This window comes from Battus philenor, unplaced genomic scaffold, assembly GCF_028537555.1.
Source record: "Battus philenor isolate CCGP_79_NKW_IND1 unplaced genomic scaffold, ilBatPhil1.0.hap1 SCAF_28, whole genome shotgun sequence".
Taxonomy (NCBI): domain Eukaryota; kingdom Metazoa; phylum Arthropoda; class Insecta; order Lepidoptera; family Papilionidae; genus Battus; species Battus philenor.
The window spans coordinates 6,762,082-6,788,941 of NW_027181691.1; the positions used below are offsets into that span (position 1 = coordinate 6,762,082).

The 26,860-nt window shown below is 35.9% G+C and overlaps 1 protein-coding gene across 1 annotated transcript in view; it reads left to right on the forward strand.

The window, feature by feature from the left end:
* CtBP (C-terminal binding protein) overlaps positions 1 to 26,860 on the forward strand; it is a 99,879-nt gene that overhangs the window by 62,658 nt on the left and 10,361 nt on the right. The window contains exons 3-4 of the mRNA XM_068769341.1: positions 12,256 to 12,508; positions 25,663 to 25,790. Coding sequence (XP_068625442.1) covers positions 25,708 to 25,790 — 83 coding nt within the window. The 5' untranslated portion in view covers positions 12,256 to 12,508; positions 25,663 to 25,707. The remainder of the gene's footprint in view (positions 1 to 12,255; positions 12,509 to 25,662; positions 25,791 to 26,860) is intronic.

Here is a 26,860-nt window from a genome sequence, read left to right on the forward strand (position 1 = left end):
GTAAACAATAAATTATTTTAATGTATAGTAATCTAAATTTCAAAAATGATTTGTCCTGCTACATTTTATTACTTTTTAAATATTTCTGAACACATTATTTTCGGATACGGTGTATCATATATTAATTGACAAATAAGCTAACCATGCCCTTTTTTGTTTTTAGACATGTAACCAATCACCTCGTATCTAGGCTCCATTAGCATCATTGTCTTAAGCGAATGATGAAGATAGAAATGAAAAAAATATGCGAGATAGTCTTCGTTTCGCTTTTTAAAGTTACCTTGTTGCCGTCATCTATTATTCCGTACGTTGTTATGTCAAGATGCAATGTACAAGAAGCACAGGCGGGGGATGCGAGAAGCAAACAGACAGGAGTCAGCAGGGACCGACAACTTTGTTGCAAAAGATTTAATGGAAGTTACTTTGTCTTTGTCTAAGTTTCGGTGCTCGGCTGCCCGCCGCCGCCTCGCGCCCGCTCATAACTATGAACTTGCAGGGCTGCCAATGAAGGGTTAATATTACGTATATATAGAAACTATGTCAATATCACTTCTTAAATTACTAATTACAGGAAAAAATTATCTATTCCATTTTGCTACTAATGAATCAAATCTGGCCGGTAGAAAAACAAATATATATTTTCTGACGATTTCCGATAATCTAGGAATAGGTTAATTACGGTTTACATTGTTTTACTCGTGTGGCTTGTGAAAACTTTTTATTTTTATTAAAGAAAATATTTCTTTGCTTGAAAATTGTTACGCAAATGTTGGTAAAATAATTTTACTTTTCATTTAGAAGTATAAGGGTACAGTAAAACAAACAAAACTAATAAATAGGCAACGAAAGAAAGCAAGAAATCCCTCTTTTTAATGTAAAGCCGCATAAAGCGTACAAAAAAATAACGAAGGATTTTAACCCTTGCAAATGAGCACGCGGCGCGTGAAATATGTGCAGTTTGGGCTCGGGATTTCACAAACAGCGCAGCCTAATGCGAAACTGTTAAAAAGAGCAAGAGAAGGCCACAGCCCTGCCCGCAAATGTATATCTAGGGGTTAGTCAAAAGGAAAGTTTTATTGCTCGTGAATTTCATTATAACTTTGCTCGGCACTCCCTTCTTCTCTTTAACGTCTTTAAACGAGGATTGTTGTCTAATTTGTAAGAGTTATGCCGAGTTTTGCTTTGCAGAACAATGTTAGCCGCACACGGTAAGCGCCTGATTGCTTTATTATTTATTATTGCATGCACTATTTTCTTTTTATTTACATCTGCTATAGATGTTTGTGCTAAAATCGAAGTAAATTGAAGCGGTTGCGTTCAGAAATATACTCTCATTTAGTCACCGTGTCACTTGACTTTCCAATTAGGAACGATTCAATTGGTAGTGGTGCAGGATTAGGCCGGACAATTCACTGCATTCATAACACGAACTATTTTATTATTTTCTTATGATCAGTTCCACTGTACCAAAATTATATCAGTGCACATAAGTTAGCAATGAAGAGTGCGAGTAATAACTTTTCAAGTTACCTGTCTATGGATACTTTATTTATTTTCAGTTTTACGATTATGTTATATTAAATTAAATTTTACTGCAGCTAAAGATACTACTACAGTGCCTAATCAATTCTAACAAGACTGAACACGCCCCATGTCAAACTTTAGTCTTTTATGTCAATATCAATCTTTACTATCGTAGAGAAGTAATAGGTTGTCTGGTGTAAACATTTGAAACTGTTTTGAATAGATATAAATACAGTGAAATTTCTAACATTGTGTAATGTATAAAGTAAATATTGATTCCCGCAACTGTTTAGTTATTAGTTTATTTGCAGGTAACAAGCGCTTGAATCGAGCGCGGAATTTGAACGTCGCCTGATTGATGACAATAGATAAGCTCGCGTTTTTGCTCGCATGATGGCCAACGAGAAAGCGAGCACGAAGCAGAACTTTCCGTCAGCTCTAAATTTTCCATTATTCGTTGACATAGTTGCAGAAACTATTGTGTGATAAGGAATATTTCAGAGCGTAGTATTTTCGGCTTTCCCAGCGTTGATGTTGTTTGCCAACTTCAGTGAAAACAATGGAAAATATGGCATAACGCCAATTATAGTGAATACAGGCTCTGCTTAGGACGTCCTTGTTATCGATGTCTCTATTATAATGTAAATAAAATAAAGAAACTCAAAAATACTACAGATCCTGTTATATTTTATAAGCGATCATTTATATAATTTCTATGAAGTTTCTTTAAAGAAAAATGTTGCTTAAAACTTGTACACTTCGCTCATCTGTTGTGGTTTCTGCGACCTATTATTATACTTAAATTGTTGGTTATAGAATTTGTATCGCTCGCACGCTATTGCTCGCACGATGTATTTAGGTAATTCGATTGTTAATTTTCTTATTAGGTCATATATATTTCATGATTATGTCAATTAATCGGTCTCACGTTTGAAAATGGAACGGAAAATGAACGAACAAGTTATGAAATGGCACGGTTTATATTTTGTGAAACTCCTGTTTTTTCTACCCATTCGCTTTTGAAACAAACTTTAGTATGGATGGGCTGTTTCGTTAAACTGTTAGTTTCCAATTACGTCCAGTCGAGGATAAAGTTTACTATGATAAATGAATGGAGCCGGTGTTAATAGAGGACTGTCGTTAAGCTATATAGTATACATCGGTAATTGTATACTGTTTGTATATTACAACATGTTTGGTAAGTGTATCAAAAAGGGAATTTTAATATTATGTTTTATGAGTTATTTGTTATTATTACGAAACATTTTAAGGGCAGACAAACAATACTTATAACTGTATATTAACGGATCTTTACCCGCAAATACGAAACTGCCATGTATGTTAATGTTAAGTGGCCTCGCCACGAAATCGCTAAGCGAGCGATGTTTTCGAAGTACCCCGCCATTGCAACGAGCCGCGTGGAGTTGGCTGCGAGATTATGACACGTAGCAAGTTACGCGCCGGCCCTGCGGAGAAAGTTTGTTGTACGGAGTTTGCCTCCCTGCAAACTGTCCGACTCTCGCTTTGCAACTCGCACAACTCCCCTCGTCCCCTAATTCACATTACAACATTCCAAGAGTTAAATTATTTTTATTAATCCGTAAATAATATAGTATTATATAATTGAATATACACCTGACAGGATCTCTTGCTTGTAACGCTATACTCGAAACAAAATAATGCAGAACTCATGCAATTGGTTAGCAATAAGAAGGTAAGGATGCATAGGGTCAAAATGTCATTCTACATCATTCTTTTTCAAGGCATTCTCTTGCTCACGTGTTGATTTCCTGATCACCCTGGGAATGGGCGCGATTTTGGACTGCAAGCCGTCCATCGATCTTTTTTTTAAATTTTAACTTTCCGGTTGGATTTTTGGTATTTCTAAATAGCCATGAAAGAAAAATATCACCGTAGACCTTAGTCATAAAATCGTTTTATGCTTAGTGTTACACAAAGTGGACTATTTAACCACAAAAACCAACGATTGAACAACGTAGTTTAGCCATTAATTGTTTTTTTTTTTTAAGTACAGCATCATAGTCGTTCGCAACGTGAGTACGGAACGTATAATTGAGAAAAAAACCGAGTCGTTTGGTCTAACTGTCGCCTACTTTCTTGCTCCGAACTAAACATTTTATGAGAAAATCGGCGCGCTTCCTGTGTGCGCAGCGCACGGCGTTGTTGTGCTTGAGAGGCTCCATTGTTTAGGAACTCGTGGCCTATGTTTTCGACGAGCCGACGGACTCGTTGCTTTGTTGACATTCTAATTGATGCACATTGTACGATAGAGTTGCCGTACGCTTTTGTTTATAGCGGATTCAAATATTTAATTTGAACAAAAAAAAAACATTTCTGTGCCTCGCTCGATAAGTACTAATAAATTATTTAAATAAAGTATTATTATTCTCAGTGCTGTGTAAGGGAACGAAAGTTACTGACATATCTTAGCGAATTGGATACCTGAAGTGTCGGAAAACGTGTATATACTTTGAATGAGATAACTACACGTGTATAAAGCAAAAAATATAAGTATACGATAAACAATGAATATTATGATAACCAAATCCAACTACAACATTTCTTGTATTCCGTCGGAATTAAAACAAAAAATTGTACGAACTAATTCTAGCTTGTCTTTCCTTGTTTTGTTTTTATAACAGATAGAATGTGCAAGAACCTCAATGAACTCCCATAGTAAACTTATACTATGTACAACAGACGGAAACTACTATTCATCTTAACTTTATGGCATTAGGTAATTACGCGGTTTGGCGTGGCGTAAGGTTGTCACTGCTGAGTTGTCGTATCGTTAGATATAAATGATAAGGGATCAAGCGGGTATATTTTTTTACCTCGTACAAATATTCTTACCGACGATTAGAGTAGCTGCTGGTTGTTTTTACTCATCAGTAACTTAAGTATCTACTTTTTTGTTAGGAAAATCATATTCTATTATTATGACCATATAAATTGAATTTAAAAATAGAAATTCTTCTATAATTTAGTTCTAAAACGATAACTACATTTCTGCTTCGGACTGCGAAAATGACGTATTACCAGTAACTAGTTTAATTTCCATTCATCAAGCAATCTAGCAATAAAGTTATTAAACTAGAGAAAGTGGCCAACTCGCTCGCATCTCGAAAGTTGGGAAACTTCGCAACACGGAGTCTTTGGACGTGCGGGAGTCGGGCGGGCCAACTTATCAAACTGTGTGCCGATGAATATGCAAATTGAGTTACACGACGCCGAGCTCGTGCGCTCAGAGGATTTGCATGCTCCCCTTGTACATACATTAGCTTTTAATCACAACTGTCTTAATGTTTAACGCGCGACTGGGTGACTTGTGGAGTTCTCTCACTCTCACTAATTCCTTTTTATTGAAAAAAAAACGCGAACTGCCGATTATGGCTACTCCCCTGATAACGTCATACTTATTGTATGTTATCTTAAAAAAGTCTTATTTTTCTTAGCTTTGTTTCTTTTCTCAATTCTAATTTCAAAATTACCTACTCCACTATGTCTAGAAACTTGTGAATTATAGACAGTTTTTGTTATAGGAATTCATTTGCATGCTCATTGAGTCATTGCATTTGTTTTTTAAATTTTTAACATTCTTATTAGCTACAACTTTCTAATTGATTTTGACAATTTTCCTTTGTTTTTATCTGGTATTTTAAAAACTCGATGAAATTAAACCAGTAATTAGAGGAGGGTCTTTAGACGGATTAGCAAGTCGGTGGCAGTAGTCACGCCTGGAACCTAAGGTTCTGGAATGGAGACCATGAACCGGCGAGCGAATCCAGCGTATATAAGAAGGCTTATGGTCCATCTGTGGACGTCCGACAGCTAAAACGATGACGTTAGCATGGATTACGTTTTATGAGTATTAATATTATAATGTCGACAAACAAGTTATGTCCCAATATCGCGCGGTGAAATGGTCGCTGCAAGACGCATAATTGCTACATTAATCGACCTGACGGGTCGCGGGCTGCGCTGCAGAATGCAATGGGGGCGCCGACGGCGCACACCTCGTGCAATAATTAACCCGCCGTGCGTCCGCGGCCGCGCTTTCGATGCCGGCCGGAGTGGAGTGCTTGTTGTTGGGGGATTACCAGACGATCATATCGTGCGTTATGCGTGCCTTCGATGAAGGATACTTTTTAATGATAATGATAACCTATATTTGTTAAATAAAGTAGACACATGAAACATCTTTATTAGGAAATTTAAGACGTTGACAATTTATTTGTCTTATTTTTACATTTGTGTAATGGCGGACATAACCTTTAGGTATTCTCTATAGTTTATTTTACAAATATTTGTAGCTTGTAATGAGGCTGACGGGATGCGCAAAAAAATCGATTATGGTTCGAGAACCATGAGACATCTTGTCAAATAACCCTCAGTACCTTAAGGCAAAGGAATTTTATTCATGTATGTTACCAGTAATGACTTACAGTACTGAAATATGGTCTCTCTCACTTAGCGCTTGCTTGGTAAACTTACAGTGGTTCAACGAACCACGGAGAGGCTGGGGATCCCTCTACGAAATGTTACCGACTGCCCAACGGATTGTTAAGTTAAAGTGGCAAACGGCAAGCCACATAAAGCGCAAAACAGATGACCGCTGTTGCCCTAAGGATCTCAATTGGAGACTACGAACCGGCAAGCGCAGCATGAGGCTGCCTCCCAAAAGGTGGACAGAAGCCGCTGGTTGCAGGCCGCTATTTAAAATCTATGCGGGAGAGTCCACAATACTGCTAGTAATTATTAAACAAAAAGTTGATCTACCTTAAATATGGTTTTTATGTTCAAAGAAAAACTGTGTTTATTAATTGACGACACAATAATGTCTTACGTATAAAAACTAGCAATTTTGAAAAGCACTCTTAAATAGTGCATTGTTGTTTTTCCGATTTATTTCATTTTTCCTTTGGTTTGCTTCGGCCAGCCTCAACCGTTAAAGCAAAACCGTTAGAATGCAAACTAATTCAGAGCGATTGCACTCTTATATCGTGCAATTTGGAGCGCACGTCGGTCAGTAAATGGTACTTTACAGCTGCACAAGAGCAGTCAGCTATTGGAATCGAGCCATCTGATACTAAAGCGACGATTCCAGAACGTTCTGCGGCTAGCAAAGCGCCACTGGGTCGGCATTGTCTCGCGGTGAAAGGGAATTAAACCGTACGGCGGCACAACGATGTACGTGCTTGTGCTGCGGCCGCGTTAGACCTGTGTGCGCCGGGCACGCACCGTCGAACTAAATAGCGTACGTAATTTATCTGTATAAATAAAAATAAATCGAGAACGTCAAAATCGTAAACGATACAGCTTACCTTTATATCTTTTACATACTATCGACAAAAAAAGAAAATATGCGAGGCAAATAATAAAAATATCACTTTTCCTTATATAAACCACCACGTAAAATATGTTTCCCTTGCTGTGTTGCCTGTCGTCAATTGAAACCAAAGGAGCGTGTTACGATATATAATGGATTCAAGAATTCGGATGTAATGTAGCAATAAATCGTGTACATTTGACTAATATGTGTTTACTATTAAATAATAATTATCTATTTTTTATTGGTTTGCGCTAGACTAATAACATGATAGTACGAAGTCAGTCATGGCAGCCAGTGTAGGCAATATCATGTTTATCGATTGTTATGCTGTTTTAATAAAATAAATATTAGCTATATTTATTATTTGTAATATATATTAGACGTCTGTAAAGGGTACAAAGAACAGGCTTAACATATCTTCTAACACGTTTCTACAAGAATTCGCAAACAGCGCATGATTACGTGAGCGTTATAATACATTTACGTTAAAGGAACAGTACAAGTTAAGAAATAATAAACATATATAGAATGGTGCGTCATTCCCTGTTTTTATATTTCAATTGATTTAAGCGAAATATTATTTATATAATATAGACGTAACGTTAGAAGACGGACCGCCTGGAGCGCGTTTCGTTGCAATCGATAGCTCAACGACCCCGCGGCGGTAACGAGTTGCTGCGCTGACAACTCTCCGAGTGCTTCTAACCGATAGACGGCGATAAGAAAACGTTTGAGCTAATTGATCGCGAAGGCAAGGACGGCGTCGGTCGCAATTTGGCTGCGGTTTGATATTTGATTACGTTTCGATCATCTTATTATTTCAATACTGGATACAATAGTAATATCCATGGTCCACGTGTAAGAAACTAACTATTCACACAGCATTCTCAGTTATTAGATCGAATTACCTACACACTCACAATATTCGTGTCCCGCGGCACTAACGTTCGCTTTTATAAGCTATGTACCCACAATTAGTTTCTCCAAATATACACTCCATTAGTAATTACTTGCAGAGTAACTATCATTTAACTTTATTATTTTAATGCGTACAAACACATGTGAGGAATCGATAAGGTAACGTTTGAGTAAAAAGCAAATGGTGTCGAAATGTTTGTCATAGATTTTTAATTTTCATATTTTACATATGTTTAAAAAAGTGTAAATATATTATAAAAGTTCTTAATTACTTCACAAAAAGCATGTTATTCTTTTCACATAAACTTCTTGCTTTGTTACGTGTTACACATATAAATTACGAGGAAATAAGTTGAAAAGATTTCAGACAAGTAGGAATTAAGTTGCGAAATCTTTGCACGTGCTCCTAAACTTGGGATCTGTACAATTTCTTTGAAATGAAACAGTTTAATCCATCCGACAAGCAAAGTAATCAGCGCGTACAGTGCTGCGGTCGCGCGCCCCGCGCCGCCGCCCTCGCGCCCTCTCGACTCGCCCGCCGGATGCGATCAATGGCCCTTTCAATTAAAAGTTTCTCCCGGAGCCCCGCTTGCAGGCCGCGCCGCCTCGCCTTTGTTCTAACAACTTGCTACTCCCTGCCTCTAAAAAAAAAACTCGACTTAATACATTAAAGAGACCGTCTGACTTTGTTTGAGGTAGGTAAGGGAGAGTTTATGTGGGTTAAATGCGGCGCTGCGGAACATTTACTGAAGAGATATCTGATACACTCACAGCGCGGTTACGAAGTACCGGCTACTATGCTATACGCGGCTACTTTGACTGTGTGCAATTAATGAAGTATATTTCTAAATACCATATATGTATATATAAGACATACAAATATATACTCTAAAGATTTCTCGAGCGACAGCCGGATTTAGGTAAAGTTTACGTTAAAAGTTTCTAGATTTCATTTCTTCCATACAAGTAATTGACAATAACAAGACGATAAGATTCCAATATATTCAATATCGTTTTATAATTATTGATTAATAGTTTATTGTAATTAATAGTTATAAAAAGTTAAATAATAAACAACATCATATTGCAATGACTACAGACTTTTGTACATTAGAAAAGGTGTAAAAACGGGTACATGTGTTTGTTTGAAATTTTCTATGTCCTATATAGTAAAGTTTGATGTTTTCGGCGTTTCATTCGGTTCTTATATCCACGTTGCAATTAATTAACGAAACGTGCGGGCGAACCGACAACCTAAATGTGGGCGAATTCTCGGAAATACTTCACGCTGTTTCATTAAATAAGAGATTATTCAACGGCCGCTGTATGTGGTACGTAATAAACATTTGGAATCATTTTATTTGGTTTTATTCTTTGATTTTTTGTTCATGCAGGCGCTATCGGAGGTTCGCAATTTAAATTTTAAATTTATTTCATAGATTGTTATGACAGCATATCATTCTATACTCGTTGTGATTTTACTAAAGTTATTACACCAGGCAAATACGATGTTGCGTATTATTTTTTTATTTCGTATCCGGTGACGTTCCTACTTACGTAATGTTTTTATTTAAGAGTCATTTTGAACTCAAATCGGTAATGCCAAAACTTTGACTGCTCTTAAATAATCTTATGTTTTTGGTTTAATTTTGATTTTATGTTAGAAATAAAATGACTTTTATAGACATGATAAATGAAACGTCACATACTCGTGTATAGCATGTATTTAGTTTTCAACTGGAAGTAGATTTCGTTATACAAAAATATTCCAATAAATACGTGTGAGACGTTCCGAACGCTAATTATGTTTACTTAATAATGAGTACTTCATTATTAACAAATAACTGAACATTTTCAAAAAAGCAATGCCGTAAAACCTTTTTATATGAACAAAAATTTTCTTCTCTAATCCCCACTCTGTCCCAGCACAGTTGACTTAGTGAGATAGTCTATTAGCCGCCTCGGCTTTAGCCGACAACTGATTTTAAATTGTATAATGAACGGCTTTCCCGCGCGGATTGACTGACATAGAGACAAGATTTTGTCTCAGGAACTGCATCATCACTGCTGAAGCTCCAACGTACATCGAAAATTTCATGCTCGGCTTAAAACTTTTGTTCTGCGTCGCTAGTGCAGCAGGACGTAGCAGACCTGGGACTTAAAGAGACAATGCAGCAGTTACTTGAGCATTGCAACAAAGCGTAACGTTTGCGACAGATTTATAGCAGTCGTACAGGTCTCTTGACTTTAAGTTTGATAGTTCACAAATGTTATACCACAGTCATTGAAGCAGTTCATTCTCGAGCTTTATTATTAACAATTAAAAAATCATTAGGCTATAGAAGGATTTTTCTGCTGCCTCTTGCGTAACTGATGAGACGTACAACGAAGATTTTTGTAAAAGTATAAAGTAATTTATTCTTTTACTGATAATGTGGTAGTGATGTGACAATTTTTTATGAATGTTATTTATTTACTAATTGTCTGTCGGAATGAATTTTTATAAAACGTGATACGTTTATCAGCATAACGCATAAATGTTAGGTAAAAAATAATTTCAACAGTATATTCAGAAAGCCGTAATTTTAAATGATTTAACATTATTTTGGATGTCAATAGTGTCCGTCACATGAAGAGGTGATCTTTTCACCGTGCGGTATTGAGGCTTTTTAGATTAAGCAAAGAACATTGAAGCAATAAATTTGAGTGCAAGTATTTACATAAATGGCATACATATATCATACGTTATTTCATTCGGCGACATTTTAAACTTTATTGTTTGCAATGGAGGTTATGAAGATAGCAAGTTAGAAGCGCACGCTAGGTTGTAATGGGACGTTTTGAATATATTTGCATTAATGGACCAGTTTTTGCGACGCCTCGCAAGTCGATAGACTTGCGTGGAACGAGAGATTTTGTAGACGCTAATCACATACATTTTAACACTATTTAGATTTAATTTTAATCGCGGTAGCATGAAGGACTAAAATAATAAATTTACAAGGTGCTAATGATAATACACGGTAGATCCTATTTATTAGAATTAGTTCAAAATGCCCAGTAATTGTTTTAGCTACGGCTCTCTTTCAATTGTTGCACTGTATATAGACGCTTGCAGGTATTCATATATGACGGCATAGATCACGGGAAGTAGCTACATGCGGGCGGTACAAGACCGTTCATTGTGACGAACTTTCGGGGGAGACCTTGCAGTGAACATTTATCGGCTGACTTGATCGTGATGAGGTGGTATTCATCTCGACGCATATTCACAAAAGACGACTCAAACGTTACATGGAGGCAGGTGATACCGGGAGTTCGCAGCAGACGCACTTACTAGAAGAATTTAGACAGCGTCGGCTATAAAGTCTACACTGTCGCACGCCGACTATCCTTTATGAACCGTAAAATAACTCTCCGCCGCCGGCCGATAAAAACATTCTGCAGACAGAGCTCGTAAAGCGCATGCAATATTTCTTGTTATAAACATTGCCACCGTGGCCCTCTAAATGTGTTGGATGTAGAGTGAAAATGATTAATAACCTATTTAGCAATTAATAAATTAAGAGTTGGCAAAATGAGTCGACATTACAATGACCAATTTTTGTCGCTTAATTCTTTTTATGAGCTTTTATCTTAAAGATTTAAAAAAATGTGTTATTATAGGACTCTGTGTCGATATTGGACTGCCTTTAGATATTATATAAAATTGGTATTTATTTATATTATTTTTATTTATTTGGATTTGCGCTCTTTCACTCAGATTGTTTTTCTGCCTACTTTTATACTTTAATATTATATTATAATACAAAACATACAATAGAGTTTATCTATGTATTATCTTAACACGCTTACCTTATTCGGTATTTTTTATAATAAGAAATCTTAAACATATATTATGTATATTTGGTTTTTAAATAAATTCAACTGAGGTTGCTTCCGTAAAGTAATACAGTCTATGAAAAAAGTAAAATAACTTTTCTACTTTCAGTGAAAAGTTTTCCCCGTGGCACTATGCCAGAAAGTTTTCCCTGCACCGCAATAGTTACAAAGAATCAACCGACCTCTGACTGACATTGCGCACACGTAACCGAGCAATAATATTTAAAATAAAGTTATTTCATTATGAAAATAAATACTGATCCATGTCGTACCTTTTGATTTGTTACAATTTTTTGTCGAAGTTGTTTTTTTGTAACTTAATAAGATAAATTATATTGACCTGTGGTTATATTGTATTATAAATATGTATATAGACGTGTCACAAGTTAGATATCCAGGTCTTAGCCATCAATATTACCGACGATATATATATACGATATATGTATACGTATATAAGTGACATATAAATGACTGGGCTAGGTTTTCACATCCTAAGATAAAGTTCTTTGAGTTGTTATGTACTTAGACAGTCGGAGACAAATTGTACTCAGTCTGACATTGTATTTCATTTGTTTCAGGTGTAAAGTGCGAAGTAGTGCTGAGTGAATAATTGTTAGGGGATCGCGGCATCCGTGGGGTGCGTGCCGGCGGCGGAGCGGGTGCGTTGCGGTTGCAGTGCGGGTGCGGTGTGTACGGTGCGCGGGCTAGTGCAGTGCGACAGTGCGGGTCCCGAGCGCGCGTCCGTGGTGGCGCCGACGCGAGCGACAAGTCAATGCCGGTGCGCCGATGGAGCGGTGATCGCGGCCTGACTACGTCACAAGAGCAGCGCTGGTGAGTTCGGTTCCCCGCTGTTCCAACGGCTACTTGACTTCTCAGTCGTAAGATCTCAAAATAATCGTGGTCATGGGACTCCTTACACACTTTTCCGTTCCCGGTAGTCGTACAGATACAGAGGTCGATTGTTTGAAGCCCCTCACTTGACCCATTTAATGTCCAGCACGCAGAACCAGTGCAAGTTCAAAATATAAACGCGCTTTCGTTCGAAGCAGTAACATTGTCATTAGTTGTGTACATAGAAAAAAATGTCTGAAGAGAAACTGTTACCAAATGGAATTGCCTGCACAATGCCGTGGCTCAATAAAATAATCAATAATGAAGTAAATGTAGTTGTAATATTTAAATAAGAACAAGTATGTAAAAGTTTTTTGTGACCGCTGTCTCACAAGGGGGTAAGCTTTATTTCGTTTTTGTAAATTACCCAATTAATGCCAAGCTAGCTAAAGAACAACACGTACAAGAAAGTTATTATTCACGACTCTGTACCCTTGAACTTTATGGGGCTAAATGTAGGGCGTGTAGCGCGTTTGGGCTTTTCGACCGAGATCGGTTTATGGCCTCGCGGCACAAGTACGGCCCCTAGTCTACGAGTGAGGAAGGTCGAGGAAATACTAGATGATTAGTTTTTTGGTTTGTGTAATGCGTGGGATATGCTTTAGTTGAAAGTATATTTACTAGTTAACACGGCGAACCTCGTTCAACCTAACACTCAATAAAAAGAATCGAGTTACTGTTTTTACACCGTTTAAACTGATGTTTTTTGGGTTTTAATATTTTTTTAATAAATAACAATATCGTATTTTAATACTTATACCAGATGAATATAAAAAAAAAAACAAATTCCTAAAAATAGGCTCAGCCGTACTTTAGTTTTCAATTGTGTAACCAAAACTAATTTGTTTTAAGATAAGTATATTGCTATGCAACTTAGTATGTCGTTCGTAATCGGTCATAGCAGAATGCAGACGTCTGCTCGTTTAGTTTCGGTTGAAATTGATGCTATTAGCCGGGGGGCTTTATCGGAACTGAGTTCACGGAGCGGAAGGTTCCGTGAACTTAAAAATAAAACAGAAGCTGGACAGACGCATTCCAGTTGTGCGATGACGTTCGCACATATTAAACCGCTCCACCCAAGTAGAGCTGTGTAGTGTTGATGTTGTGTATATGCTGCTTGGAAGGCAGCGTGGACTACAGGCGAGCCGAGGATGGATCCGAATCCAAACTCGATTAGCCCATACTGAGCAGACTGTCTGGAGACAGAATGCAAACGTGTAGATATTTTTTCTAATAGATACGTACATTATTGTATCGATAGATACTTTCGGATTTTATAATGTTTTATAACTAGACAGATGCATAAATAAAAATGTGCTTTTGGCAGATTAACTAAGGTTCGGTGTGTTCAGATACTGCGGCTGACCGGTTGGTTGCACGATTATTATCGTAACGTCTGACCGCAAATGTGTTCATTAGTTAATATTCCACAGTTTTTTTCCACATGGCAACATTAAAGGTTGTCGTATTGCGATGAGTTGTTTACATTACAACACGCTGGGTGGAGGTATTAGGCCGTGTCCGAGTGCACTCTGTGTATGTTGCTTGTTTTTTTTCTCTATAAACGGAGGAGATACCAAATTGTGACGTAAATACGACAAAAATGTCATAAGAGGAACTAGAAATCATAATGGGGTTATTTTGGTAAGTCTTTATTGGTAAATAAGGCTTTTATTCTTATAAGAACGATGTAGTTTTCGTAACAGTTGGAATTTAAGTAATATTACTTATAAATATTTAGCAAAAATGCATTTATTATTATATATTTTCTTGATCCTAAACCTTTACTGTACTATTTGGAGTTAAACGACCGATGGCCGTTAGGGCGTAAAGGTTCTCGAGTAACGACCACGTGTAGTAGTAGAATTACGATATATACGCGGCGTGGGTAGGCCCTCTAATAGGTGGACGGTGGACATAGTCAAGGTGAAGGCGCAAAGTTGCTGAATGCAGCCAGCGGAAGAACGCTCACGGTGGAGACTTTTGGAAGAATCTATATTGTTTCGCAACGGCCGACGTCTATCGGCCAACATAACGATGATTACTATGAATGTTGAATGAAGTTACAGTAAAAAATATATATAACTTGTATAAATTTAGTTGAGTATACTGTTCATTCGTTAATCAATGTGCGTTGCATTGAACAAGTGCTTTTCGCTGCCGACCGGTTGCGCGATATTTCAGCACCCGACTGCTCATTAAAAACACATCTACGTGCAGACAAAGATATTTCGGATGTTGGCCAAAACTAATTGTATAAAGATGCAAAAACCACTCTTCGTTTCTGACAACGCAATGTCTTACATTTTCTTTTTTTATCAACGAAGTTTCCGTTGCGCTAGTATTCTTTTACTTGTTCAGTGGTATATTTTTATTAAAACATTCGATTCGAACAAATAAAGATAACTGAAAATATATATTCATGCGAATAATCTTCACTAATTCTTATTTTGTGGAGATAAAAAGATATAAACGTGTTCATATCCGTAATTTTATGTAGTCTCCGTTAATTTTAGCATCAGGTCGGCAGTGTACGGTTTATTATTAATAAAGCGAGTCCTATTGCTCTAGTACGTAATGCATACCGATTTCTTGTAAGTAATATTAAAACATGGTAATTTAAATAATAACCAACGATTGAAGCGATGACATTCTTCATACCAATTCAACGGGGAAATGAATTCACAGCTATGGTTACATTAAATATGTACCTTCTATACTTCGTCTATATATTTATCTTATACTCTGTACTCAGGTCACTCCTCTGCTCGTGTCGTTTCTTAATATAATATATATAATTATATATTTATCTTCTAGGAGTTTAATATAAACTATTTATCGCACGTGAAATGGCTCATTTTCGACTATCATCTGAATGTTCTTCAAACATAATAAATGTTATTTTTCAGAAATATCGGTAGTATTTATTTTGTAATTAATTATTCATTTAATTTTTAGGTCTTTTATCTTTGAAACAAGTGCGAACTTGATTGAACTTTATGTCATAATTACATTTTTAATGCTTCATTATTTCCGGTTTTACTTATTTTATTTGTTACTAATAATTTTAATATTATTATTTTAATCGTGTTGTCTCTATAATTAGGTAATTTTAATGTAATTATTATTTTCATACATAAATTAATATAAAGTGTGTAACTAAATGTTACCATTTTTGAGTACTTCATACATTATAATAAAATATAAGAATGAAATTCATCTATTTAAATACTGTAGCTGCAAGAAATTTTCGCGACTGATAAGTCTATATGTAGTGTTTTATATGTTACAACTTTTTAATGTTACATTCCAATAAATAGATATTTTTTGATAGTGAACATACAACTTAATTCATAACGCTTCAGGTTATGTGATTTGCACCGAGTGCATGACAGTGGCATTCAACCTCTCCCTCTAATTACTACTTAAATTACCATTAACTTTGCTAAGGGGTTTAAATATTCTTAATTATTTTTTTTATTATTTCCTCCCGCTGGCTTTTGAACCATTTCACCTTTTTTCATAAGTCGTGCCGATATTATTTCTTAAATATACCGGCCGAGCGCCTGGTGTTGTCAAGATCTTTTGGTACAACGATTGAATCTCACAGGCAAACCCGTGTATATGCTTGGTAACATCGTACGTAACTTACGTACTACATAAAAAAATGCTTTGTCATACTGTTATGCGAATTATGAAATTATATACAATAAAAAACAACATTTTTGTTTCATGTTTCTTCCAAAAAGTTTTTTTGAAAAATAAAAACCTCTAGAACCTTATTCGCTGTGATAATGGTGCCTGTAGATAAAAATTATCAAGATTTTTTAACAATACCAACAACACAGTATTTACATTGTAACATTTCAATGTAATATATATTTCAATAACCTACAACAATATCTGATGAGTATGCAACTCAAGCGTGTATACATCTTTATATTAACTAGGTCACATAGATAATATTGCGAAAGTAGGAGAAAGTGTAATCCATGACCCCGTCGAGTGTGTGTGTGTGTTAATAATTAAAATATACTTTTCTCGTTGATGTGACGTTTTTAATTGTTCGTTATTTAGTTTCTGCTAATAACTAATAATAATTTATTGAAACCCCATCATTGTTATCTTTACTTCACCCGATAGACACAAGCCTTCCCCAAAGATCGCCATAATGACAAAGTAGTCTAAGCCAATATGAGCTTGGAAAATATTATTTCATATTGTTATTGCTCTCCATTGTCTCTACATTGACTTTGTTAATACTAAAAAAAGGAATAATGCTTAACCAGGAAAGCTTTGAGGGACAACAAATATATAATGTAAGAGACGTCAAAATATGTAATTTCTTTTTCAGTAGTTCTTATTTATTTTTAAAACGCTGAAATCAATTAATAATTACATTTTTTTTAAAAATGTTATCTTGTTCAAGGAAATACTGTTATTAAATAAAGTTGTGCGACACATAACTCAAGTATCGGTTTCATGAAATAATGCATAACTCGAGTCCTTGACACTTATAGATAACAGCACGCCGCAGTCCGTCTGTTCTATTGATTCTGCGAACTCCGTTACTTGTGCGTAATTAACCCATATAAAGGTGTTAATATACTTCCAATAACAGTGTGGGCATGTACCTGGTTCTCTATATTTTCGCGTCCTAAACAAGTTTTCCAACTTTGTTGTTAAAAGTGTTTGATTTTTATCATTTATTTAAATAAAATAAAAAAACATAAGGAGCCATATATGTGCTGTCGGAGTAGGCGTTGAATAAAAAATAAACGAAGAAAATATTTAACGATAATCAGTTATGTGAACAAACTTGTTAGGAGTATTATATGTATTGAAATTTTTTATTGGCTAGATTAGTCAACAGGTTTAACTTGTTTAGATTTAAATTTTTTAGCAATTACTTTATTCTTGCTCATTTTTCAAGTAGTTGTAATTTATTCTTTGTTAACATTATTTTGTTTTGTACGAGCATTATGCAAGCGTATCATTAGCGTCGTCCGACGGCACTGTAATTGTATACAATTGCCGATAATGGCTCATTCAGTGCATTTGCGTAACCTGACGAAAATTCTGGCCGACGCTTCGCGGCTCGCGACAGCACGTGGATGTCCTGTATTTACAGCGGGATGCGAAACGGAATTTTAGCCTTCATTAATACCAATCTAACCATAAAATGATGCTTTGCAGTAATTTCGTTATTATCACGAAGCTGGTTCGTACCTGCGATAGCTGCTAATCGTATAATGTTGCTACATTTAAACTCGGATTCTTAAATTGCCTAAAGCGATTATGTTACTGGGGACGGACGCCTTGCATGTTATAAGTAGATCACTTTTATGAATTAAAATATTTTCATTTTATTCTTATAAGAGTTATAGTTTTAAAGTATACATTTTTCATGAGCTTGTCATCAATCTCCTCTTAGCGGGTAGAATTTCGTAAAATTTGTTCGTCGTGATCGATCTTTTGACATTGAAAGGAAGAATCTTACTAAATTTGAAGTCTCCATGCCTTATTGCTCTAGATATATCGTGGTGAAACGAATACGCGGATCGAAATCTATACAACAATGTTAATCGTTTGCTCGAAAATATTATGTCATAACTATATTAAAAGAAATGTTTATAATTTTGTCTCGGTAAACTTGATTTTAAGAACATATCAACGTAATTCCGGCACGGCCATAAAATGGTTTTACTCGTATAAATAGATAAAGAAGTGGGCGACAACTCATGCGCGTGCGTCGAGATTAATATAGACCGTTTGGATATTTTTGCAACGTGCCATGCAGACGTTTACATTTGAATATTACTTGTCTAGCGTAATGAAACATTAATCTTGCTTTTAAGTGTCATATTAATATTGATGCAATATTTATAACGAAAAGATTACTGTATATTCACCTATTTGTTAATGAAATAGTTGTATATAAATTCTAGAGGTTATTTCCGATGTTAAACGAACCACTTGAATGATAAATGAATATCATAATTCCAGCCGTAGGACGTCCACTATTAGACATAGACCTCTTAAATAAATAAAACCAAAGCGGGACCGGTTGGAACCGATGTGCGTTCAATGACTTCAACAAGGTTCTTATAAATAACGAATACATTTAGATATATACAATTGATTCGCAAATATAGGTAATTATCAATGCGTTAATCCATTCTACATTGATTGTATGCCGCGTGTGCAATAGATTTGCAGGGCTACAGGATCGGTTGCAAGCCGTGTCTGTCTGCAACAATCGGTTAGGCTGCTAACAATGCCGGGTTCGGCGTTTTTTAAATGAATGGTATCCGTAAATACCTTTTAATGTATTTAATGTATATATGTATGTAATATGTTTTAACTACAGTAATACCGCTTTCTATTCACAACTTACTTATTTTAGTTCTTCGTCCGTAAATAAAACTAGTAGTAGTAGTAAAGTACTACCACTCCATTTTTCTAAACGAAAAGAGTTTCAACGATGATGCGTATAAAATCTAAAACATTAGCTTGGTCGAGTTTTATTATGAATTTATTCTCTTTCTAATGTTTGTAGTATGCAGTCTATTAATGAAAGTGATTTTAATGAATTCCATTCTTGGATGATATTTGATTTACAAGATAACATATTTCGTTACTAAATACTGTATTTTAACTTTTTTTTTCTTTTACTTTCATATTTTATTAATAGTCATTTAAATTTTGTAATTTATTTACTACTAACACTTCCATGACACATCGGCTCAATGAAAAAGTTTTTTGAGACGCATGTAGCTCATTATGTTTTTGCGAATTGACTTCGAATCACCTAGATTTACCAAGTTTAAAAATTTCCCGGTGAAGAATATAGAGAAAAAATAAGCCAGGAACAAAAGCACATGCGAATCGTTTTTGAAAAAGATCACAAGAGATTATTCCCATGTACTTAATACAGGAATAACTATATCAGTTGACTGACGCTACTTCATTTATGTTCTGAAGTGGTACATCTTCAAATTCCTATAAAGAATTTTATTTTACGTTTTCAAATTTCTCATCCTGTCGTCACTTCACTATCTGCACAATAAATAAACCAATTCGCTAGACAAAGCAAGAGCCGCGCTTGGCGATATCTCGAAGTTTGCCAACTTTGTCTTATTCTTTTGCACTTGAGCCAATATTTCACTGCGCGGAGCCGCGTTATCTCGCTATCCCATTGTTACTGTGGACCGCTAAGTTTTTACTTTTAGTGCGCCCGCTAACGACCACTTCCAATTTTACGATCCAAATAATACCACAGCGCGTAGCGATGCATCATTTTTAGTTATCGCGATGAAACGCCGTTGCCAGCGAAAATATCGTCCAATGGTGAGTAATTATTCTCTTCTTCGATTTCAAGACCTAAAAACACGTAACGGTCATGTCCTTTTATAAAAACTCCGTAGTTACTAGTATGTGCTACTTATTGTATAAGTCAAGTTACATAAATTAACTATGTGAAATGAAAACAATTCTTTCTAAAACAATAAATCACTAGTGTAAATGTTGTCTTATATGTATATATTTACATATTTACAAAGTCAAGAAGTCAATCGGTGACTGTTGTTACGTGGCTGTAACCTACTGACAATTGCTATCAATCGATATTCACTGCGCTCCCGATTTGAATCGACAACCAACCTCTGAATGTCAAATCGCTTATTGACAATGGCTTAAAAATAGCAAATGGAACGTAATATTACTTTACGATTTGTTTAAAATGTTATATTTATGAGGTCGACACGCGTTATACAATTTACCTCAAATTGTAAAAGATTGTCGAACATAACATTAAGGCGAAACAGCTGCCTGTTGATCTCGATAGAAATCGGTGCATGATTATTTTTTTTTTATTTTAATTTTAAATATAAATGTTATAAACATCCCTTCAAAAGAGGTGTAAAGTTTAATATAATAGAAAACCTGAAATAAATATAATTATTCCACAATAACACTGTACAATAAGTACAAAACACATACTGGTATAAATTTTTTGTATATTTCAAAACTAGTTTAACGGAACTGCGGTTCCGTAAAAAGCCGTGCATTCGGGAGCACATGAATTAACCGCTCGTATATTAATGTCCGGAAAATGTTCGCGCCGATTTATTCTCGCGTGACGCGGAGTCGCGTTTTATGTCACATTTATTTATGCACGCTCAAGCGCTGCCCCGTTTGGAAGGCTTCCAAGCTGCCGCCACCGCCGCTGGCTGGAGCGCTGTTGTACCACCACTTTGTGCCGTAACTCACCGCCGCGCCGGACTTGTCATCTTACAACTTTACCCCCAACCCATCTACGACCGTACACACGTAGCATAACACGGCTCTTTCAAAACAAATACATCAAAGCTAAATCTATATCAGCTATGTGCTAAAAACATATAACAAATCTAGAATATTGAATAATAACCACAGTGAAAATTATCACATTTTTTTTGAACAAAAGAATTTTCTTGACGAAAACAATTTAAAGGTTAATGATATTTTACGGACTCGCCGACTTGAATTTCTTTTTATTTTGACAACAACGGTCTTAACAAATTTTTTACTAATGTTTCAACGTTCAGCGTATCTCAGAAAATTCCTCTTGATACTATTGATACATTATCGAGAAATAAGACTATGACCTAACCATTGATTTATTTGACGTTATAGTATTGTATAGACGGTCCAGGTAGCATTAGTGCGTATTGTTGTAATAGATGCGGTACAGATGCAGCGGAGAGGAAAGCCTAACTTGTTTGTCAAATCTATTAGATATATTTTAGTGTTAACTGTGCTGTGATCGTGCAATGGCAATTGTGTTAAAGCACGACCTCGTCATGGCCAAATTATTGTCTCGCCGCCGCCGTCCAATTGCCTCGCGTGTCGCGATGCAAATACACTATTAACGTCATTTGGTTCTACAATTGTTTACTTGACGCATGTACAAAAGTTTCTATTTGTATCAATCACACGAGAGTACACTTCATCTTGTTAACATTTATTCGGACAACAGAAATTTTAAAATATAGTTAATATTAAATGATTGTTTAACAGTAAACGTTTCTAGATTCGAAATATCACATACAACAAATTTATAGCATATCATAATTATAGAAAATCGTCTAATGAGTATCGACTGATTGCAAAATACCGGTTTCATTACAATGTAATCATTAAATGAAATCAGTTTATCCTACAATCAACAAAAAAGATGTAGTAATTCTTTGCACATCGATGAGATGGACATATCAAGCTTTTAATAATAATGTTGAACGTGTTGGTTTTTGTTACAAGGATGAATTATGCTTAATGACCTATAATTCGTTTCGCTATTATAATTCATGCATTTTATAGCCTGATTATAACAATAATGATAATAATGATATTTATAAATGACGTATCGAATTCTTTTTGACTGTTTAGTAAGTAAACTTAATAAATGCAATATTAAAAATTATTATGATATGTAGTCGCGTGTAAGTGATATGGATAATTCAATCGTTCAACAGTTTATACTACGAGACCTAGTTTGACACCGATATTTACGGTTGTGATGATTTTAACCGTATTATAGAAGATAGACGCGTAGGAAAAAAGTCAAATATTACTTATTCTTTGTTAAATTTGCATAGCTTCATTCGCATTCATTAATACTAGTACTACCGAAGACTAATTAAATGATAGTACAAGTAGTTAAAAAAACCTTTTTAGCTAGGCTTTGCACATATTTTAATTTTTGTTTTGTAAAAGAAGAACTTGCTTACTTAAATACATAATATTGATTCTTCTCAAGACCAAGATTTGAAAACGAAAAGTGACCTAAAATTGGCAGCAAACAAGATTACCGGCGTCGACGTCGCACTGCGATGGAGCGCCGTAGGAGTCGGTAATGCTGTTACGTCTGCCCTCCGACTGCCGATTGCCCGCTATTGATACGTATATTCCTATTCCAATTCTATCTCGCTCTTCGCATTCAGCCTTGACATTTTTCCTGTGCTCTTAAGTATATATTTATTTATAAAACGTTTCGTGTCAGTTTTGTCAACATCACCAGGTATGGTCTGGTCGATTGTAACACACTTTTAACACAATGTCAGATTATTCATTTAGTCCTAATTTCATTTTGTAAATTGTCAATTGCACCATTCTATATGAAATTACACTACAATTTTGAAGTTTGATAATTAACACAATTTACTGTTTGATAATGGTAGCCTAGTGATTATAAAATGCTAAATTGTTTCTTATGGATTCGATCCAAGACAGCGCATACGTAGCGAACATTTAACGTTGCCATTAGTTCGGACCAGGGGCCCGAGATTTACAAGGAAAAGACCATTTGGTTCAAATGGTTATGATTAAGTGAACAATAGCTTAACGGCAAAAATGTGTTCATTTGAAATAAATACCAACATTGAAAATTGCCACTGTATATATTAACGATGAAGGAAACTAAGACGTATATTATCAACCTATCATAGGATAAAGGTGCTTCTCTAAGGCGTAAGCCTCCCTCAAACATCGCCACGATGGACGATTTTGCATTGCCCGCATCCAACGATTTCCTGCAAATTTAACTGTCATCGATGCATCGGGTGAAGGCCTACCTACCCACGCCGCGTTTACATACTCGTGGTCGCTAGTCTAAAACTTTCCGGTCAATACAAATTAAATTGTTAAAAATAACAGTTAGCACTATAGAATGTTGTTGCTACAGTCCTGCCGATATGATTTGTGAAATTTGATTAGTTACATGTTTTAAATTAGTCTTTCTATCGATATATCCTGACGTCGGGTTTGCGTTTGTACTAATAAAAGTCTGTAATAAATCAAGACGACGAGAAAATGAAATTAAAAGCGCGCGGCGTATCGGAAATAATAAATATCGATTTGCGGCGGAAAAAATGTCCGCTGTCCGCTCGCGTTTCTTTGTTTTCGCTGCGAGCGTTCAATCGAGCGGCCCCAGGCGCTGCTTGTTTTCAATTTCCCCGGGCTTTCGTTTGTTTGTAGCCAGTAGAGGGGGTGCGTGTGATTTTTTCTATCATTTTGCTCAGTCCAACGTCGATTTTAAATAAAACACCACCAGGACCGTCCAACTTACATTTTATAACATAGCATAGCATACCAGTCACCTAGTGAACGATAATACGTGCTTGGTTAGAGTTTTGCTATGTAGTTGTCAGTCCATTAAAATATATGTACAGGGTAATCAGGTGCACAGTATTTGTAATTCGACTTGCAAAATATTTAATACTTTGTTGTTAGTTATTTTATACTTACAAAATTATTGACTATTGACTACCAATGAGGTGATATTATATAAAATAACGAATTTACTTCGAAGGCGATAAATAATATTGTTCGTTATTTTATTAGATTAATCTGTCGTATGGATGTACTAAACGTCATACTAGCGCCTCCGAGGATCAACAACGTGTGCCTGGTTACTGTAAATATTAATATAGGTTATTTAAAGAAATAAAAATATAGTTGCATACCAAGCGCGTTTATTTAATAAATATTACATTTTTTGACAACAATATGTAAAATATCATTAATTAACGGATCAGCAGAAATGATTGCAAATGTTTTTATTATCAATGAACCATGAATAACATCCTGGTAACAGCAAATATCATAAACGAGGCGTTCATTTGCCAAAGGGAATAACCGCGTGAAGTTATAAGTAAACAGTCGTTGAGACAAGCTATCGATGTAAACACGACGCCGCGACGTTTGATCTATACATAGGTCGCGTTTGCGTTCGCGCTCTGTTATGACTGTTCTCCTCGCATTGTGTTTATTTGCGCGCGTCCAGTGACTGTGCGATGGTGTCAGCACACACCACGGATTACTTTTCACTGAAGCAATGTTGTCTATATACTTCTTTCATTTGAGACGTGTTAGTGTTAGTTCCAAGAGTATGGCATTATGGTAAAGTCAAAATCAAAATGTCAAAATGTGCAAAGTGCATAACTTTATTATAATCAGCATATTATTTGCAACATTCACCAAAAATAGTTTAGATACGTTTTAAAATAGAAATTTAATGTTTAGTTTTCTTGATATGTCAATACAGTTGTAGGCTAGTTATTTAAATATATAAAAATAAATCAATCAACATTTTTCCGTCCACTGCTGTATATAGGTCTCCCGCATTGATCAGCATTGGGATCGGTAGGAAGCGACATGCATGAAGCGTCCTCTTTAACAATACCGTCGTCTGCCCACTTTGTAGATGGACGTCTTACGCTGCTTCTGTCGGTACATGGCCTTACTTCAGAACCTTAAAGCCCCAGCGACCATCTGTTCTGTTTGCTTTGTAGCTTGCCCAGGAATGTTTAGAGTGGAATAGTTATAATAGTAATTTGTAGAAACCTTAAAAAGGTGGACATAGCAGATATTCGATTGACCTCGAGGATGAGATGGTTGCAAAATAATACATACATATAACATACCGCGTCTTTTTTTACAACATTGTGTAGTTTACGAACAAAGGAACATTACATATAATCTGTACATATGTTTGTGTTTGTGAACAGTTTTGTTACATGGGTATTCCTAACATCAACGAAGTTATTACGTCTATGTATCTACGTGCGTATCTATTAAATTATTGCATTCCGATTAATTTTCTTTGGGATTGTTCTTTATCATAACCTCGCGTGGCGTCCACTCGCGTCTAAAAACGCTCGTTAAACTAAGTCCCCGCGCGACGCTTGCTTTACACCAGTCGATGAATTTTATTGGTTATTAGGCCGCATTAGGAACTCCCCGCATATTACATGACGACTGAGTTAACAAATGAAAAACATTAGTTGAGGCGTCAAATGATTACGTTTTAAAGATTGTAATATCTGGTCTCAGACAAAATGATTCGGGCGTTGCTTTACAATCGGCATTCTGTTTTATTTATAGAAAATAACTTTTCGTTAATTACAACACGATAAGTAATCGAAAGTAAAATAAATAATTAAATAGTATTAATTGGCCCTCACATTATTACCACTTAACTTATTATTTTCTTCATTGTTTGTCGGCGGTGTAATTTTATTGTGCACTGTGAGATCGTAGTTTTTGTGTTGCAGGTGACGCGCTGCGGAGCGGCGGTTAAAGCGGCTCTGCCGCTTTAAATGGACAAACGCAAGATGATGCCAAAGAGAGCGCGTATGGACAGCATGCGGGGTCCTATCGCTAACGGACCCCTGCAATCTAGGTCAGTATAGTGATACCAATTTACACACACACTACAATGACTTTAAGGGTTTGGGTATCATAATCTAAACTCAGATGTCTGTGCTGTGCCAAGCTGAAGTGACTGCACAAGTATCAATCGACAATGCATCCGATATCATTGCAAGTCAAAAAAATTAAATGAGTAAAACACATTTGTTGCTTTAAACAATCTTTGATAGACACATAAAAGCGTTAAATAAAATTAATATATTGCTATTATTATAACAGGTCGAAATATTAGAAAATTACGCGATGTGAAAGTTTGAAATGGTATCAAGAAATCTTTTCGAATTTATAGGCAAACTAATTTACATTGCACTACTGAGTAACACATCATTTTGATATTGACTCGCTAGACGCGTGCCGAGAGACAATAGAAAAAAATGTCGACTTTTCCCCGAATGTAGCGCGTAACGAATTTTGAGCAGGGTTACGTAACGAAGTTTTAGCGTTGCACCATCGTAAAGTATTCAGTATCGGCGGCTGGCTGGCCGTGGCGCCGTCCAGCGCCCAGATTTATGGGCTCGTATTTTCATAAATATTGCGTTCGGTACCTGCATTGCGGTCCCGCCGTAAATTCTTTCTGGGATTTTTGGTTTCAACTTAAGCAGAATATATGAAATGATGCTTGTTACGGCCTTGCCATTTGACGATGGAATCTGTCCTAGATAGGTTCCCTTGTGGTAGCCGTTTATCAAGCGACACGTGTTAAATTTTGTTTCAATTATATTAATCAAAGCATTAAGTTATACACTTTATAACAAATAAACCATTCCAATTTGTAACATTAAGAGCAATCTTAATTGAAACAAAAGTTTGCGTGCAAACGTAACTAAAAAAGGAGTTACGCTGGATATTGAGCCAGTCGGCCGACCCGGCGAAGTTAATAGCAACTCGTGAGTTTTATTCGCATGATAGTCATAACGCCGAAATAAATGAACCCTGTGTGACCCAACTCGTTGTTTTTCTGTCGCTAATCCTATTTGCTTTCTATCAAACTTAGGAGTGGCTTCACTTCTCTCTTAAAATCCCCCTTTGTTTACCCTCGAA